Source organism: Blennius ocellaris (genome assembly GCF_963422515.1).
Source record: "Blennius ocellaris genome assembly, chromosome: 16".
Lineage (NCBI taxonomy): Eukaryota > Metazoa > Chordata > Actinopteri > Blenniiformes > Blenniidae > Blennius > Blennius ocellaris.
Window position 1 is genome coordinate 15,186,122 of NC_137665.1, and position 14,335 is coordinate 15,200,456.

The window sequence follows — 14,335 nt, forward strand, 5'->3', positions numbered from 1 at the left end:
CGGCTGTGTCGTCACTCCTGCTGTCAGAAACACCCGCCGGAGAGGATGGCTCGTTAAATACATCACTTCAAAAAAACCTTATCATCCCAACCTGGCTTTTCTATTCGCAACCACAAACAGGCAAGACACAGAGACGGTAAAATGACGCACTTTCTTCTTGTTGAAGTCAAGACAGCCGCTTTAGCTACCGGTGATCTACTATAGCTAGCCTGCGCCGTTCATCAACACAGAGCTATTAGCCATTTAGCTTGTGACTAAAATGCAAATCTTAAGGGATTTATCTTCATTTTCTACTATTGTACTATTATAGAAATATATTTTTTTCCTGTTGGATTAAAAATCCTAATAATCCGATGTGAATTGACGCAACAACAATGTATTTAACGTCATTCAAACCAGCACATGTTGTGTAGACTCCTCTTTTTTGTGTAAAGATTAGTCTTCATTTAGATTCACTCACTATATTCATTCCGCACACTGTGTGTGTGCATTTAGACGTGATGTGTAGACAGATTCGTATGGGTTTCTGTAAATGCCTGGTGGAATTTCGGTGGGGCTCTGCTCCGCACTGAGAATTCGTCTATAAATAGAATGTTGTGGTACCACAGTGCCATCTTTTGGCCAGCTGCGGTATCGTTTTTGTGGAGCAGCGGTCAGTTACTCCAACGTGTGTGCGTGCGTGTGTGTGAGTGTGTGTGTGTGTGTGTGTGTGTGTGTGTGTGTGTGTGTGTGTGTGTGTGTGTGTGTGTGTGTGTGTGTGTGTGTGTGTGTGTGAACGTCTTTTGCTCCGTCCTCATCTTCAGGCGGACATTTTATAAAGCTTGATTTTCTGTTTGTTTATCTGGACTCTATTAGCAAAGTATATCTGTTATTAGTTGCTTCATTGTTGTTCATTTCTTTTGTTATGAGACCTTCAAGCCAGAGATGTGTGTTTGGTGATTGGGAGAGAATAAATCAACACGACATCCTTTTGAAATTCTCTGCTTCTTCGATTAACCACATCCGAGGGGGCTGCCACAGTTTCGTTGATACCCCGGTTTGTTTTAATCATATCATAACGAGTCAGAGGACTGCTTAAACATACAGTCAATATCTCCTTTTATTGATGATCTAACAAAGTGTTCAAAAGACTGAGAGAGTGGTTGTGTTATTGGTGGGCCTTAAGTGATTTTACCATGCATGGTGTCATGCCTTGAACAGCTTTTCTACCTTCCATGTTTGGCGTAGATTGTGATCTTGAATACAGGATCACAAAGAGTGTTGTCCTGATTTGTAAAGACACCCCGCCTGTTAAACGGAGTTATGCTGAAGTGAGCATCAAGCAAACATAACTTTGCATAGTTTCAGTTGTGTACAGTTGGGAGTATCTTCATACTGCACGAGTGGTTCAATTATACAAACGCTACATCATAATTGTCACTGCATTATGGTCAAGCTGTTTATACCGGAAGGCATCATGGTTCAGTATTTGCTGGCTTAATGACTAATTAGAGACTGTTATATACCGATCAGACATAACATGACAGACAAGGGATGTGAATAAGAATATCTCTTTCATGGCATCCAATGGGTGAGAATATTGTTGCATTGGGAGCAATAAAGGACATTTTTAAACCTTTGAGTGAGTTTAAGAAAGTGTTAACAACTGGGTTATAGCATGGCCGATGTGCAGCCCAGTGTTCCTGGTCTACAGTGGTCGCTGTCTTATCTAATGTGGCCTAAGAAAAGAAACAAGCTTCACAGACAGGTCGTCTATTGGCGGACCACATTCTGGCCTGTCTGGTCTGATCCAGCAAATGTGCTGATGTTGATGATGGTACAGAAAGACACTGAAAAACGGGGAAAAAAAACCTGTTTGATTTGTTGATTTGACTTCTGAATTTCCCATAAATCAATCAATGGATAATCTGTGACATGTGCTGGAGTTAAATGATCCATAGATCCTCCACCTCACAACTTCCAGTACTTGAAGCGTTGCTGTGAATGTCTTGGAGCAGCTTCCACAGCACATCAAGAGGATTAGTGGAGTCCAGCTGCATGGTCATACTTATATGGCTGATTGGTGTTGGTTTATCTTATCTTATGCTGGTTGGCATTTCTTTCCCTCTCTGGATTAAAGTTGTTTGTAAATATTCCAAAACACATTCCATATAATTCTTTTTTTTTTTTTTTTTTTCTGTAGATGTGTTTTGTTGTCTAAATCTCAGGAATTGATTCTCACTTGTTTCCACAGATATTCTTCTGAACTTGTTTTCGGCACCACGTGTAACACTCTCGAAAGGATCCATGTCTTTTCTTGTAAGTGTTTCCTAACTACTTCTGCGTTTAGAAGCAGACACTTTCTGGGAACAAAAGCTTAAATCAACAGGGTGAGGGTCAATATTTCTATTTAAGTCTGTTCACAGCCCAAATAAAAGATTAGATTAGAAGCAGACAGAGGTTGTTTTGATGAGAAATGTTTTTTTGTTGTTGTTGTTTTTTAGGTTCTTAGCACTATTTAAAAGGCTGCATGCAAACTGTTTGACCTTTTATCCCATGACCGTCTCTTCCCCCACAAGATAGTGAAAAAAAAGTCAGGCGTTCACCTTTACCGTTACATGTGTTTGTGTAAAACATTTGCTCATCCTTGCCTGCCTCTCTCTCTCTCTCTCTCTCTCTCTCTTCTTTTCCCCACCACGCCTGTCATTAATCCCCTCCTGTCTGTCAGCGTTGGGTATCTGAGAAACTGAGTGTGGAGAGCCTGCGGGATTTGGAGTTATTTGGAGGTGAGGTTCAAACCGTTCTTTGCAGCGAGAGGCTTCAGCATTACAAAAACCACAAATCTTCATCCACACCACCAGAAAACAACATCCATGTCTCATTAAAGCTTTGCTCCAGGTGAGGCTTCACGTTGCTGGGCTCCCCCTGCAGTTAAATGAGGTGTGCGGAGAGATTTCAGATTCTGGGGTTTTTATTATCCACGTTGCTTCTGCGTCGGACATCTGAGCTCTGGGTTACTATCAGCCAGGTCATTTGCTCATGGGCTCTCGTTGGTGTTAATTCCTGCTTGGATGGGGAATACCATTTATTTGGGTCTGCGATGTTTGCAGCTGTTACTCTGAAATCGTCGAGACGACATACTTTGCGTCGGGGTTGGATTATTTCAATGAGGAAATATTAATGACGGATTTTCACTAAATAGAGTCGTCTCACATGCCACTGTGGCTGATTTAAAGGAAGGCAGAAATCGAGAATATACCCACTTCTCCAGGAACCAAAGCGCCACTGATGACGGACACATTTCTTTTTAGATGCACCTCGACAACTTGATGGTTGAATTTTGAGTAAAGTAACAAAAATCAGTTTGCTTGTTTTTTGCTGATGGTGACAGGAAGCAGAAAGACCTTTCACAGCTACAAATGAATAGGTGTTTAGGTTTTCATCAGGATCGGGTCAACACCTCCCTGCTCTATCTTGTGATTCCTGTCCTGATAAAAGGGGAGGAGTCATGAAGAAACGCCACCACTCCCGTCAGTCGTTTGTCAATAGCAGTGGTGGATGCTGGTCTTGAGAGAAGAGGTATGAGGCTATATACTTAACAAACGTGATAAATACTTTGGTTGTTATATATTTGTCCCCGAGTGATCACTATAATATAGGGTACAGTACTTAGTAGTAGCTTCTGTATTTCACTGCGCAGGCTTTGCCTCATCTGTACGGTCTCGCTTGCAGATCATCGCTCAGTGTTGCATGTTTCCTCCAGTGTATCTCGTGCTTCGTTCCAGTGCAGGAATAACCTCCAGGATCTAGCTTGGATTGTTTTGTTTTTCACTTGCTTTTGCCCAGAAAACGGCGTGTCGCGGAGGGTCACTTTAAGGACCGAGCTGCCAGTCTTGAGCAACTGTCAGGAATAGTCGGACACTGCTGCATGCAGCAAGCGCTGGCTTCCGGAGGCTTCTGGGCTCTCCCCACTTCAGAAGCTTGTCTAAACACAGATCCTTCTCTTGTTCTGTCTGTCTGCGTGTTTTCATGCCAATGCTGTGGTTTTTCCACCCCAGAGCAAGCTCAGGGATTCTCTCACAGGAAAGTAAGTGTGGTACTCCTGTCACTACATCATCATCCTCCTCCTCCCTCCTCACTCCTCCCCCACCCCCGCCCCGCGTGCCTTTGTGTGAGCGTGTGTGCATGCATGTAAATGTGTGTGCGCACACGGGCCTATGTTCAGAGTGACTCCACGATCCCGGCCCGGAGGCTTTGCAAATTATTGTATGCATGAGTGTCCGTTCGGTGATACACATCGTACGTGCTCACAGCTCGGGCGGGCCGTTTCTGTTTCACTTCACTCACCGGGGGGGAGATGTTAGCCTCAAAATGGAATATGGAACACTTTCTAGAAGGTATGAGCAGACCAGGTACCTGATGTCAGTGGGAGTGGGCGTGTCTGCCAGTGTTCACCTGTAATGTTTTTTTTTGGCAGATCAGAGAATTTAAGAGCGTGCAGTCATGATCTGATTGTCTTTCTCTGTGAATGGTTCTCTCTTTCTTGTGCCTCTAACATGCTGTGCACCATGTCTGACCTCTGGTGCATTTGCAAGCGAATTAAAGCTCTTCATCCTGATGATTTGCTTCTGCACGTCGCAGAATGGATGGCGAACTGTTGCAGTGTGGCACCTTCACGCGTCTCTGTGCAGATGGATGGACTTCCATGCGTTCAGCTTTTGCAGTGCATGGCAGCCCCCTCATGCATCTGATCACAGCGTGATTAGATAACATGGAGACGCCTCTTTAAGCCATGGCTGCCAACGCATGTTTGTTTGTAATGTGTGTTTACAGTCGGGTCTATAGCCAAAGCTACATGTAGCAACCCTTGCTGTGAGATGTGAGGATCTACTTTAAATCTTCCCGATCTTGACCTTAAAGTCATTTTCGCGTTTTGTCGGCTCCCAATACCCTCGCGATGGAGCGCTATTCTATTAGTCTTCATTCTGATCCGTATGGAAAGAGTCCAAATCTTCATACATCTCACCCTTCATTCGCCTTCACAGCTTGCTACTGCAATCTGTCCATTTCCATCATTTCACTGGTGATAAACTGATGGGATTCAGGAGTCCTCACTGCCTTCGATTCAGTTTCTGACTTGGATTTTGCATCGAAAACATTTTAATATTCTGTATCGAGTTGAATAACCTTCTGTTTATTTATCTTGGGATTCATATATTAGACCAGTGACGCTTTGCCAGTGCGACTCCCTGATGCCTTTGGCTTTCTTGAGGATTTTTCTAACAGATGTCACACATGAGATCAGTCGTATGTAAGATACTCACACTTGGAACGTCTCCTCCTCCTCCTCCAGGCCCATGAAGACAGTGAGGAGAGTCTGACCTCCCTCCCCCGTCAGGACACCATGGGCAGCTTCCTCCCCGACAGCGGCTCGTATGAGCTCCTCACTGCCATTGGTGAGTCAAAGCGCGCTTCATCACGCCACGCTTGCATTGCTTTCAAGACACAGATTGACTTTCGAAGCTTTCATTTCACGTTGCATTTCTCCTGCTCCTGTGTGTGTCATGTCTTTCAAGGCCGGGGCTTAGACGACCTGATGACCGTGAACCTGGCTCGATACAGACCCACAGGGCAGCACGTTGCCATTCGACGGATCGACCTGGAGTCCTGCACCAATGACATGGTCACCTACCTGCAGGTCTGCGTCAGAGAGCAGCACTCGGCTCCTTTCACTTCATCTCACCGTCTCTCCTCCATATAACAGGCTTCTGTGTTGTGTAACACTCGAGATGAGTACGGCTCCTCAGGACCAGTGACTCGGTTCATAAGGAGCAGCACAGAGTAATGACAAAAAAACCCACGATAATACCCTCTTCATTTATATATGAAAGAATGGACAGACAACACCATGACGATGGTACCAATTCATTCACACATTTGACTCACGTTGATTTATGTACAGTTTTCTTTAACCGGGAAAAAAAAATCAAACACATCACAACACAAAAGTAACTCCTTTTTTTTGGTTTGGTTTAATGTTTGATTCCTATTTAGATTCGCTTATTTCAAACTCGGATCCCTTTAAATTGCAATAATTGTTTTTTTTTTTTTATTATCTACTGTCTTGTCTTAAAGATTTTTTTTTTTCTCAGTTGGGCCTATTTCAAATACTTGATCAGTGCTTCTGTTATTTATGGTGTAACTCAAAAAGTTCATAACCCCAAGTAGCATAAACTGCACAAACACAAACAAGCAAGGTTAATGTTTTGTCCTACTGTAATCCAAGGGAAGGGGAAACGGCGTCCTTTTCCCAAACACGTGGGGAGGAGTGGGACGAAATACGATTTTATCATCCATCACAATTAAAACTGAAGAGATCAATTGATCATGGAACATTTCTCTTTATCGGGATGATCGTTAAACAGGATAATTAACTCCATCCTCTATTTTTGACACCACAATGCCAATTGGGCCTTTTTGTTAAAGGATAATTCATGACTTTACAACAATTAATGCTATTTACTTAAAAAGAAAAGTGAAATAAATGAAACATTCTGTAAAGAGATTCTAGTATATTTTGGCCACAGATTTAAAGTTGTAGGCATACTGTGATGATTAGAGAAACTCCTCAAAGAATCAGCCAAAAAAACAGAGCAAAACTGCCCTGTAGTGCATAAACAAAAAGTTCAACACAAACTTCCTTCATGTTTAAATAAATGCCGCTTGCTGACCAATCAACTTTCACCTCACTGAATTACCAAAGCTCCTTTTACGTTTTACAAAATCATCTTATAAAACAAACGGAGAAACACCTCTGGACTTACTTATTCAACGATTCAGCTTCAAAACTACGTTACTGTTCAAATTCAGTCTGATCTCACGATAATATTTCCTTTGCTCTGCCTTCCAGGGTGAACTACACGTGTCCAAGTTGTTTCACCACTCGAGTATCCTGCCGTACAAGAGTGTCTTTATAGCTGAAAATGAGCTGTGGGTCATCACACCCTTCATGGCTTATGGTAAGAGGCTCCCCTCAGTGGATCTCACCAGGAATAAAACACGCGCTCAATGAAAATCCTCTTTACGTTTGACGCTCCCGCAGGCTCGGCCAGAGATCTCATCTGCACACACTTTGCAGACGGTATGGGCGAGCTGACCATCGCCTACATTTTACTGGGCATGCTCAGAGCCCTGGAATACATCCACCACATGGGATATGTGCACCGGTAAGACACGCAACAGTTCCCCAGGGCTCCACATGCACGAGGAGAGAGAATCACATGAATGAAATTTCGGCTGGAAAACCCACAGAAATGAATTATTCGGTATTATTTTGAAACTGCCTTCATTTATTTAACTGTAGAATTGTCAAGAAATCTCAAATAAGTGAGTGGATCTGCTGGGTTGTTTTTTTCCCCTTTAAAATATCTAAATTTTTCCATGTCTAGACGTTATCTGGAGGTCAGCAATGATGAAGAAATTGTCAGAGAAGCACCACACACTGTAAAACATGGTGGAGGCACCATCATGCTGTGCTGCTGCTTTGCTTTCTCCGGTGCTGGGGACACTGATAGTTTCAAAGAAGTAATGAACACTAAAGATTATCAGGATATTTTGGGGGAGAAATGTGTTTGCGCACAGAGGAAAACGCGGCCGTTTCCAGCCAATCTGAAACCTGAATCTCCAAAATGTTCCCCGACTTCAAAAAGATCAAAACCAGAAGCCAACAACAGAATCGTTGTAATGTTCAGTTCTGACTTCAACATTGTTATTTTAGCATTAGCTTCTTTTTTCCCCCCTCAATGTGTTCGGTAAAAGCCACGCTTTGATTTGTCGTCTATCTTGATAACTTGTCAAATCAGAAGCTAATTGACACAAAGCATCCTAATTGTTGTTGTTTTTGCTCCCGGCCTTCAGGAGTGTGAAGGCCAGCCACGTTCTGATCTCTGCCGACGGGCAGGTGTGCATGTCGGGCCTGCGCAGCATCTTCAGTCTGATCCGCCACGGCCAGAGAGCCAAGGTGGTCCACGACTTCCCCCAGTACAGCGTGAAGGTGCTGCCCTGGCTCAGCCCCGAGGTGCTGCAGCAGGTACGACGCCCCCCCCCCCCTGCCGTGCTGCTGCCACCGTTCTGTTCTGCGCAGAGCAAATCCGTGCTTGCTAATTGATCCGCGTCGGAATCGTTTTCTCGCAGAATCTGCACGGCTACGACTCTCGGTCAGACATCTACAGCCTCGGGATCACCGCCTGCGAATTGGCCAACGGACACGTGCCCTTCAAGGACATGCCGGCCACACAGGTGAGCACGAGCCGGACCACCGTGTCCCGGCCTTAAAGCCGTCTCGCTTCTGTATTCAGGAAAAGGTTGAAGGAGTCGGACATGATTAGATATTATGCTGCTTCTTGCAGGAAAGCAGGAACTTGTAATATGCTCTGATGGTTCTACACTGATTGTGTATTTTATGGCGGACAGCTTGTCATCGTCGCACTATTTTAGGTTATTTTACGATGGGGATAAATAGATGGATGGATAGGCAAACGGATGAATAAACAAGTGGCTGGAAGAACTGATGGACGGATTCATCGATCGACTCGAGCTGGACGCGAACGTCGATTTGTTTTCAGACACAGGTCATCAGAAGGTTTCTTCCCTCGTCCCACAGATGCTGCTGGAGAAGCTCAATGGGACGGTGCCGTGTCTGCTGGACACCACCACCATCCCGCCCGAGGAGCTGTCCATGAAACCCTCCCGCTCCGGGGCCGACTCCGGGATCTGTGAGGGTCCCGCGGCCGGAGGGGTCCGACACTCCAACGGCGAGCCGTCCTCCTCGTCCGGAGGTCACCCGTACAACCGCACGTTCTCGCCACAGTTCCACGGCTTCGTGGAGCTGTGTTTACAGCGAGACCCAGAAAAGAGGTTAAGACTCGGCCCACTTTTCTGACCCGACGTCCTGGGATGCTTATTGTGATTTAGGTCGGAGACACTAACTGTCGATCTTGTTTTCTCTCAGACCTTCTGCCGCCACGCTCATCGGCCACCCTTTCTTCAAACAGGTGATTATCATGGGATTCTTTAAAGCTACACACTGCAAATATCTGCAGCTATGAAATGAAACATCTGCAAATTAGTTAGGAAGCAAGACAAAGAATTGATGTTTTGAAAATAAGCAGATCCAGGATGATATATCCCAGAAATCTGTAGCCTTTATGGCCAAAACTGCCTTTTCTTGCAATTGTATTCTATAGCTCTATAGCTGCAACGCTGTTTATACATTTTATACAGTATATGTATGAAAACTGTCTTGTGTTGTAAGGTTTTGATATTTGTGAATAACATTACGTTTCATCATCCCAGATCAAACGGCGGCCATCGGAGGCGCTGCCCGAGCTGCTGCGGCCCGTCTCGCCCATCACCAGCTTTGAGGGCTCCCAGCCACAGGACTCTCCGTCGGGCCTGGCCAGCCTGGAGTCGGGCCTCAGCCACCTGGAGGTGGACGACTGGGACTTCTGACAGCGGCGGGCTCGAAAGGGGAGAGACACGAACTGTAACGGCGAAACTCCCCCAGCGATCAGAATGAAACGAACTTCGGTCCTCTTGTAAATAAGACAATATGGAACTCAAAAGGAAGAAACCAGCAGCCATCTTGCCTCTTCTCGATGTCTCTCCATGCGCTTTGGTTCTTTCGATATGCAGCCCCCTGCACTGCACTGGCGGCCTGTCTCTCTCTCTCTCTCTCTCTCTCACACACACACACACTCGGATGTTTACAGAACGTACTCTCTCGTTACAAACCCTCTGGAACCAAAACCCAGAAGGACTGATGGGAGTCAAGACCTGCGGACGGAGACTCTCTACCTCTTCCACAGCACATCGATCAGCATGTACACGCTTCTCCGAGCTGGCCGCCTGCGTTCCAGGCGTGCGTTTGGTTCCAAAGTATTTTCCTTCGATCCAGTTCGGGTGTTACTGTCAAAGTTGAATGTTTCATCTGCATGTACGTTGGAAAAGCGAGGGCAGAGCAGCCGTGTTCCAAATGTCAAAACTTTGAAGAATAAACCTGTTTCACTTCAGTGTTGGATGTGATGAACGCACCACGGAGGCTGAGAAGTGGCTAAAAAAAAGAAGGACTTTATTCCAAATTTACACAGACAGACAAAGAGAGCACTGCGGTGAACTGAGGAAATAATGTCAGGATTTTTAAGAAGCATTTTACAGTCAAAGTTAAGAGAACAAAGTCAACATGTGAGGAGAGTTCACTGTGAAGCAACACAAATGCAGGAAATAGACCAACATCAAAACAATTGACGGATAAATTCAAAGAATGAGGTTAAAACTTATGACAAAGAAAAAGTGAATTTTAGAGAAGTCAAAGCAAAAAGTCAAAAATTAAACTAAAATTGACAAAAAAAACATGAGAATATGCTCAAATTCAATGTAAAACAATGAAGTCAAAAGTGATGGGGAACGGAAATGTCCGAAACATTTTGACTTTATTCTTGTTTGAACCTTTTCCTCGTCTTGATCTTCCGTCTTAAAATGCTGAATAAATTCCCCGTCGCGGCTGCGAGGCCCCGACCTGCTAATCGTCTTCGTCTGACGGCGGCTGGTCTGTCGCTGCGTTGTGTTTCTCCATCTTTGCGATCAGCTCTGGAATTGAAGTGGAAGAGATGAAGGAATCATTCAAACTGCGTTCTCGTGAGAAGGAAGAGGACCGCCCCCCCCACCCCCCTCCTCCTCCTCCTGCACTGCTCACCTTTCGCGGGGTTGAAGACGCCGTTAGTTTGAGTGTTGCACACGTAGCAGCGTTTGGACTTGCGGTAATGCTGAAGTGCGCAGGTCTCGCAGAAATAATGCCTGCACCTGGAAGACATTTGCAACACAACGTTTTTAAGTGAAAATGCAGAACGCCCGCTTACAAGACACACAAAAACTAATCTCATCCTACTTTATGAATCCCTTTTGGAGGAATCCCTCTTTTCTTACTTTGTCACGATGGGGTTCTTGAAGGACTCCCGGCAGATGAAGCACCTGAAGGGCATGTCCTCCTCGTCACTGCTCACCTCATAGTTCTCTTCATCTGGACGTGAACATGAACACGACGGTGAGTTCAGGCGCACGCAAACGTCTGAAGGTGGATGTTCCTTCACTCACCGTTGGCTCCGTATCTGCCCTCCTCCAGCTCCCGCTCGATCTGCCAGCCATGTTTGTAGTCCGACCTGTCGTGGAGGAACTTGCAGCTGTCTGGAGGAAGAAGAGAAGAACGTCCTGAGCTCCAGACAATCCATTTACGTGGAAACGTCAGAAACGCTAAAAAAAAACCCGATTTAGTTTGCATGTCGCGCCACATTTCCGATCCATGAAGCCTCGTCTGTGCTTCACTGTTGCTGAAATGACTCCACAAGTGTTTCCATGCCGTTGTACAGCAAGGCGGACGCTCTGCCGCCAGACGCCACCATTTTAAAACGCCAGGCCACGGCATCAAAACAATGAACAGCAGCTCCTCTGCAGGAGCAGAAAACTCTGAGAAAATAGTCCCAATCGTTCGTGCCGTGATAGTAATGGAAAAATGGTATTTTGTGCTGCGCTGCTAAAGAATTTCTTCAGGGATTAAACAAAGGGATTCTGAGGGTTTATTATGAGCTGATGATGTCACGCAGACCGCCACATTGTCCAAACTTTATCACATTATTTGTCTTTGTAATGAAACCACACGCAATTCTTTCCATTCTGACTTGTCTTGACAACACTCACCTCCGAACCCGCAGAAGCCCGTCTCCTTGTAGTCCTTGCAGATGTCCGGCTGGTAGTCCCACCGGACCGTGGCTCGCAGGTGTTCCGGGGCTCGGATCGGTCCTTTCCTGAAAACGTCCAGACATGTTACGACACCTCCCGGTGAAGACGGAGGAGAAGCGTCGCTCTGCTCCCGTACTCACCTGACCATGCCGGAGGAGGCGTTTCCCATGGTGGTGTCTTTCGGCTTGATGAATTTCTGGTAGTTGTTGATGCCGCGGTAGATTTTATCATCTTCTTTACCCTCCCGCTCCTGTTGGGAGAAGAAATAAAGAGGAACAACCTGATGTAGGCTCATGGATCTGCTTCAGTTCCCCCCTCCACCCCGGAGGCTCTGAACGAACCTCTTGGATTTTCTGGCTCCTCTCGAAGATGGCCTGAGCGTCTTTGTCTCTCTCCGTGTCCAGCTCGTACGTCGCTGTCGCACCCATGTCCTCCGGTCCCTCGGGTTTCTGTGCATGGACACAATGCAGGACAGATTGGAATTCTGGAAATCCTTTACCTGCAAACTGATTCAAATGGAAACAGATGCTGCGGACTCACCGCTGACCGGCTGGACTTGTAAGCGACTGTGACCTTCTTGTCACCTTTCTCATCTTCGCTCTCGCTGGACGACACGGCATCTCTCTCCACCTTTTTTGACTGCGCAGAAAAAAGCATTCAACATATGCTTGTGCCATCATTAAAACTTTATAGCCCCCCCCCCCCCCCCCGCTTAGCGTACCTTCTGAATCATGGGGTTCACTCGTGTTTCTTTCTTTTCTCTTCGCACCACAGAGCTCTGGTCTTCGCCGCTGCTCCCATCTGAAACCCAGGGAAATAAAACTTCAAAAATGTGTGGATAAAAATATGTAATAAAAATTACAGGACTTCTTTTGACCGAGGTAGAATGGTCTGTATGGAGCGTTGCTATCAATATGGCTAATTTATAATGTCATGTTGTTCGTTTACATTCATATTTGAGAACAAAATCTGAGGAATGAAGTCTTCTTAATGCTGGGGTGGCCATTGGTACTTTATTTATCTGCTAACTTTGCCTGTCTTGTCATATTATTTCAGTACAACATCACAGAAGAAAAGGCTGAAACAGCAGTGAGACTTAACTAGTTATTTTTAAGGAGTAATTGTGTGTCAGTGTGAGTAATGTTACACTACACAAGGAGAACAGTTAATCACCCCAACATTTATCAACATGTACGGATTTATATGAGATATTATTGATTAGTGAAATATGGATTAGCCCCTAAATAGTTTTTAAACAAAAACTATTCTATGATGAGTTGAACTATAATCCATCCAGGGAAGACAAGGGAGGAGGTGGAGCTTCAGGGTGTGAAGTAAAGTTTAAAAACCATATTATTGATTATAAGCTAAAATTGAAGATAAGATAAGATGTATTTTCAATAATTGTATTATTATTTCACAGCAAGGGTAAAGTAAAATATAACAGTAAAGTACAAAACATGTTTTGAGATATTTTTAAGTATACGGAAAGGTGCAAAATGTGTCCACTTATTGTTCTGATGCTTTCGAAGGATAGAGAATGTAGATAGTCAAGAAATCGAAAAGAAAAATTCTGCCAAATGCTTTCAAACGTGTTTTCTGATCTGATATCAAGATTGACTTGAAGCCTTAAAACGACTTAAAAAGTATTTTGACTATCATCTGAACACGTCTCGGCCTCTGACATGACGATCCAGGACTCCTGCAACACATATTCAACTAAAAAAACAGGAGGTATGTTGTAAATATTGCTATTGTAACTTCAGTTTCAAGGCAATAATAGACACACGTGGTTATCGGATGTGGTGTCTTTCGTGTTGATCTGAACTCAAGTTGCACTCATCTCACAAACTCCCTCTCATTTCACTATTGATACGAACAATATTTGCCTCCTCTCGGATGTATTATCACTGTTGTATCGGAAGGAGAGACATTTGTTTGTGTTCAGAGGTGAACAGAGCCGCCGCAGCACCACCAACAAGGATGAATTACACCCCTCAAAAAACAACAGCAAGGTGTGGTGAGCGCTAAAGTTCTACCTTTGTCGCTGTCGCTTGCTTTTCTCTTCCGTCCACGGAATTTTTTGGTGGATTTTTTGAAGAGAAAAGTGCAGGACGCAGGTTTTTGCTCCTCTGACTCCGCCATCTTGGCAACTCTGTCAGGGTCATGTGCAGCCACAGCGCCGCCTGCTGTCCCGGAGGAAACATTCGCCCGCCTGCTGTCTTCTTCTCCTTTTTGGTTTTACGGCAGTTTGCATCCATGTATGTTGCATTATCGCCATCTGTTGGTTCAACCTCTCTATATCATTGTCAGCGCTCTATATTTTCTCGAATAACCCCGTTGTTTTTAGGAACCTGCTGCTGAGACATTTCCTGCCCCTTCCACTTTCTCCCCACAACAGTATTTCCTTCACTCCTCATCTTTTAATTCTGTCTCTCCTCAATCCCTCCATCATATTCCTTCTTTCATCCCCATACGACCTGCAGCTCACCAGCCCATATTCCATTGTTTTTGGCCCTTCACACAAACTCCAACGACCTGTTGGATGTTTCTCCATTATGTA

General features: G+C 45.0%; 2 protein-coding genes across 6 annotated transcripts; one reads left to right on the forward strand and one right to left on the reverse strand.

The window, feature by feature from the left end:
- The first annotated feature begins 7 nt into the window (after positions 1 to 7).
- Positions 8 to 9,997, forward strand: strada (STE20 related adaptor alpha). Of its 5 annotated transcripts, XM_080512012.1 has the most exons (13): positions 8 to 136; positions 2,234 to 2,298; positions 2,708 to 2,765; positions 4,038 to 4,066; positions 5,333 to 5,435; positions 5,556 to 5,677; positions 6,890 to 6,998; positions 7,082 to 7,205; positions 7,897 to 8,068; positions 8,173 to 8,277; positions 8,642 to 8,895; positions 8,990 to 9,032; positions 9,334 to 9,997. In XM_080512012.1, exons 2-13 carry the CDS (start codon positions 2,287 to 2,289, stop codon positions 9,487 to 9,489), a joined length of 1,287 nt encoding a protein of 428 aa, XP_080368138.1. In that variant the 5' UTR covers positions 8 to 136; positions 2,234 to 2,286; the 3' UTR covers positions 9,490 to 9,997. The 5 variants fall into 5 exon arrangements, with proteins under 5 accessions (XP_080368138.1, XP_080368139.1, XP_080368140.1 ...); XM_080512013.1 differs by lacking the exons at positions 2,708 to 2,765; positions 4,038 to 4,066; XM_080512014.1 differs by lacking the exons at positions 2,234 to 2,298; positions 2,708 to 2,765 and having other exon boundaries at positions 49 to 136.
- Positions 9,998 to 10,108: 111 nt separating this feature from the next.
- rnf113a (ring finger protein 113A) lies at positions 10,109 to 13,917 on the reverse strand (the record flags this gene model as incomplete). Its single annotated transcript, XM_080511430.1, has 10 exons — positions 10,109 to 10,626; positions 10,733 to 10,839; positions 10,963 to 11,056; positions 11,131 to 11,220; positions 11,731 to 11,837; positions 11,913 to 12,022; positions 12,114 to 12,221; positions 12,313 to 12,411; positions 12,494 to 12,573; positions 13,812 to 13,917. 10 exons carry the CDS (start codon positions 13,915 to 13,917, stop codon positions 10,559 to 10,561), a joined length of 969 nt encoding a protein of 322 aa, XP_080367556.1. The 3' UTR covers positions 10,109 to 10,558.
- Between the last annotated feature and the right edge of the window lie 418 nt (positions 13,918 to 14,335).

Excerpts from the sequence above, each read along its gene's own strand:
- strada (XM_080512012.1), top strand. Across the intron at positions 5,678-6,889 it reads ACATGGTCACCTACCTGCAG|GGTGAACTACACGTGTCCAA; the intron begins GTCTGCGTCAGA and ends TCTGCCTTCCAG. Across the intron at positions 9,033-9,333 it reads GCCACCCTTTCTTCAAACAG|ATCAAACGGCGGCCATCGGA; the intron begins GTGATTATCATG and ends TCATCATCCCAG.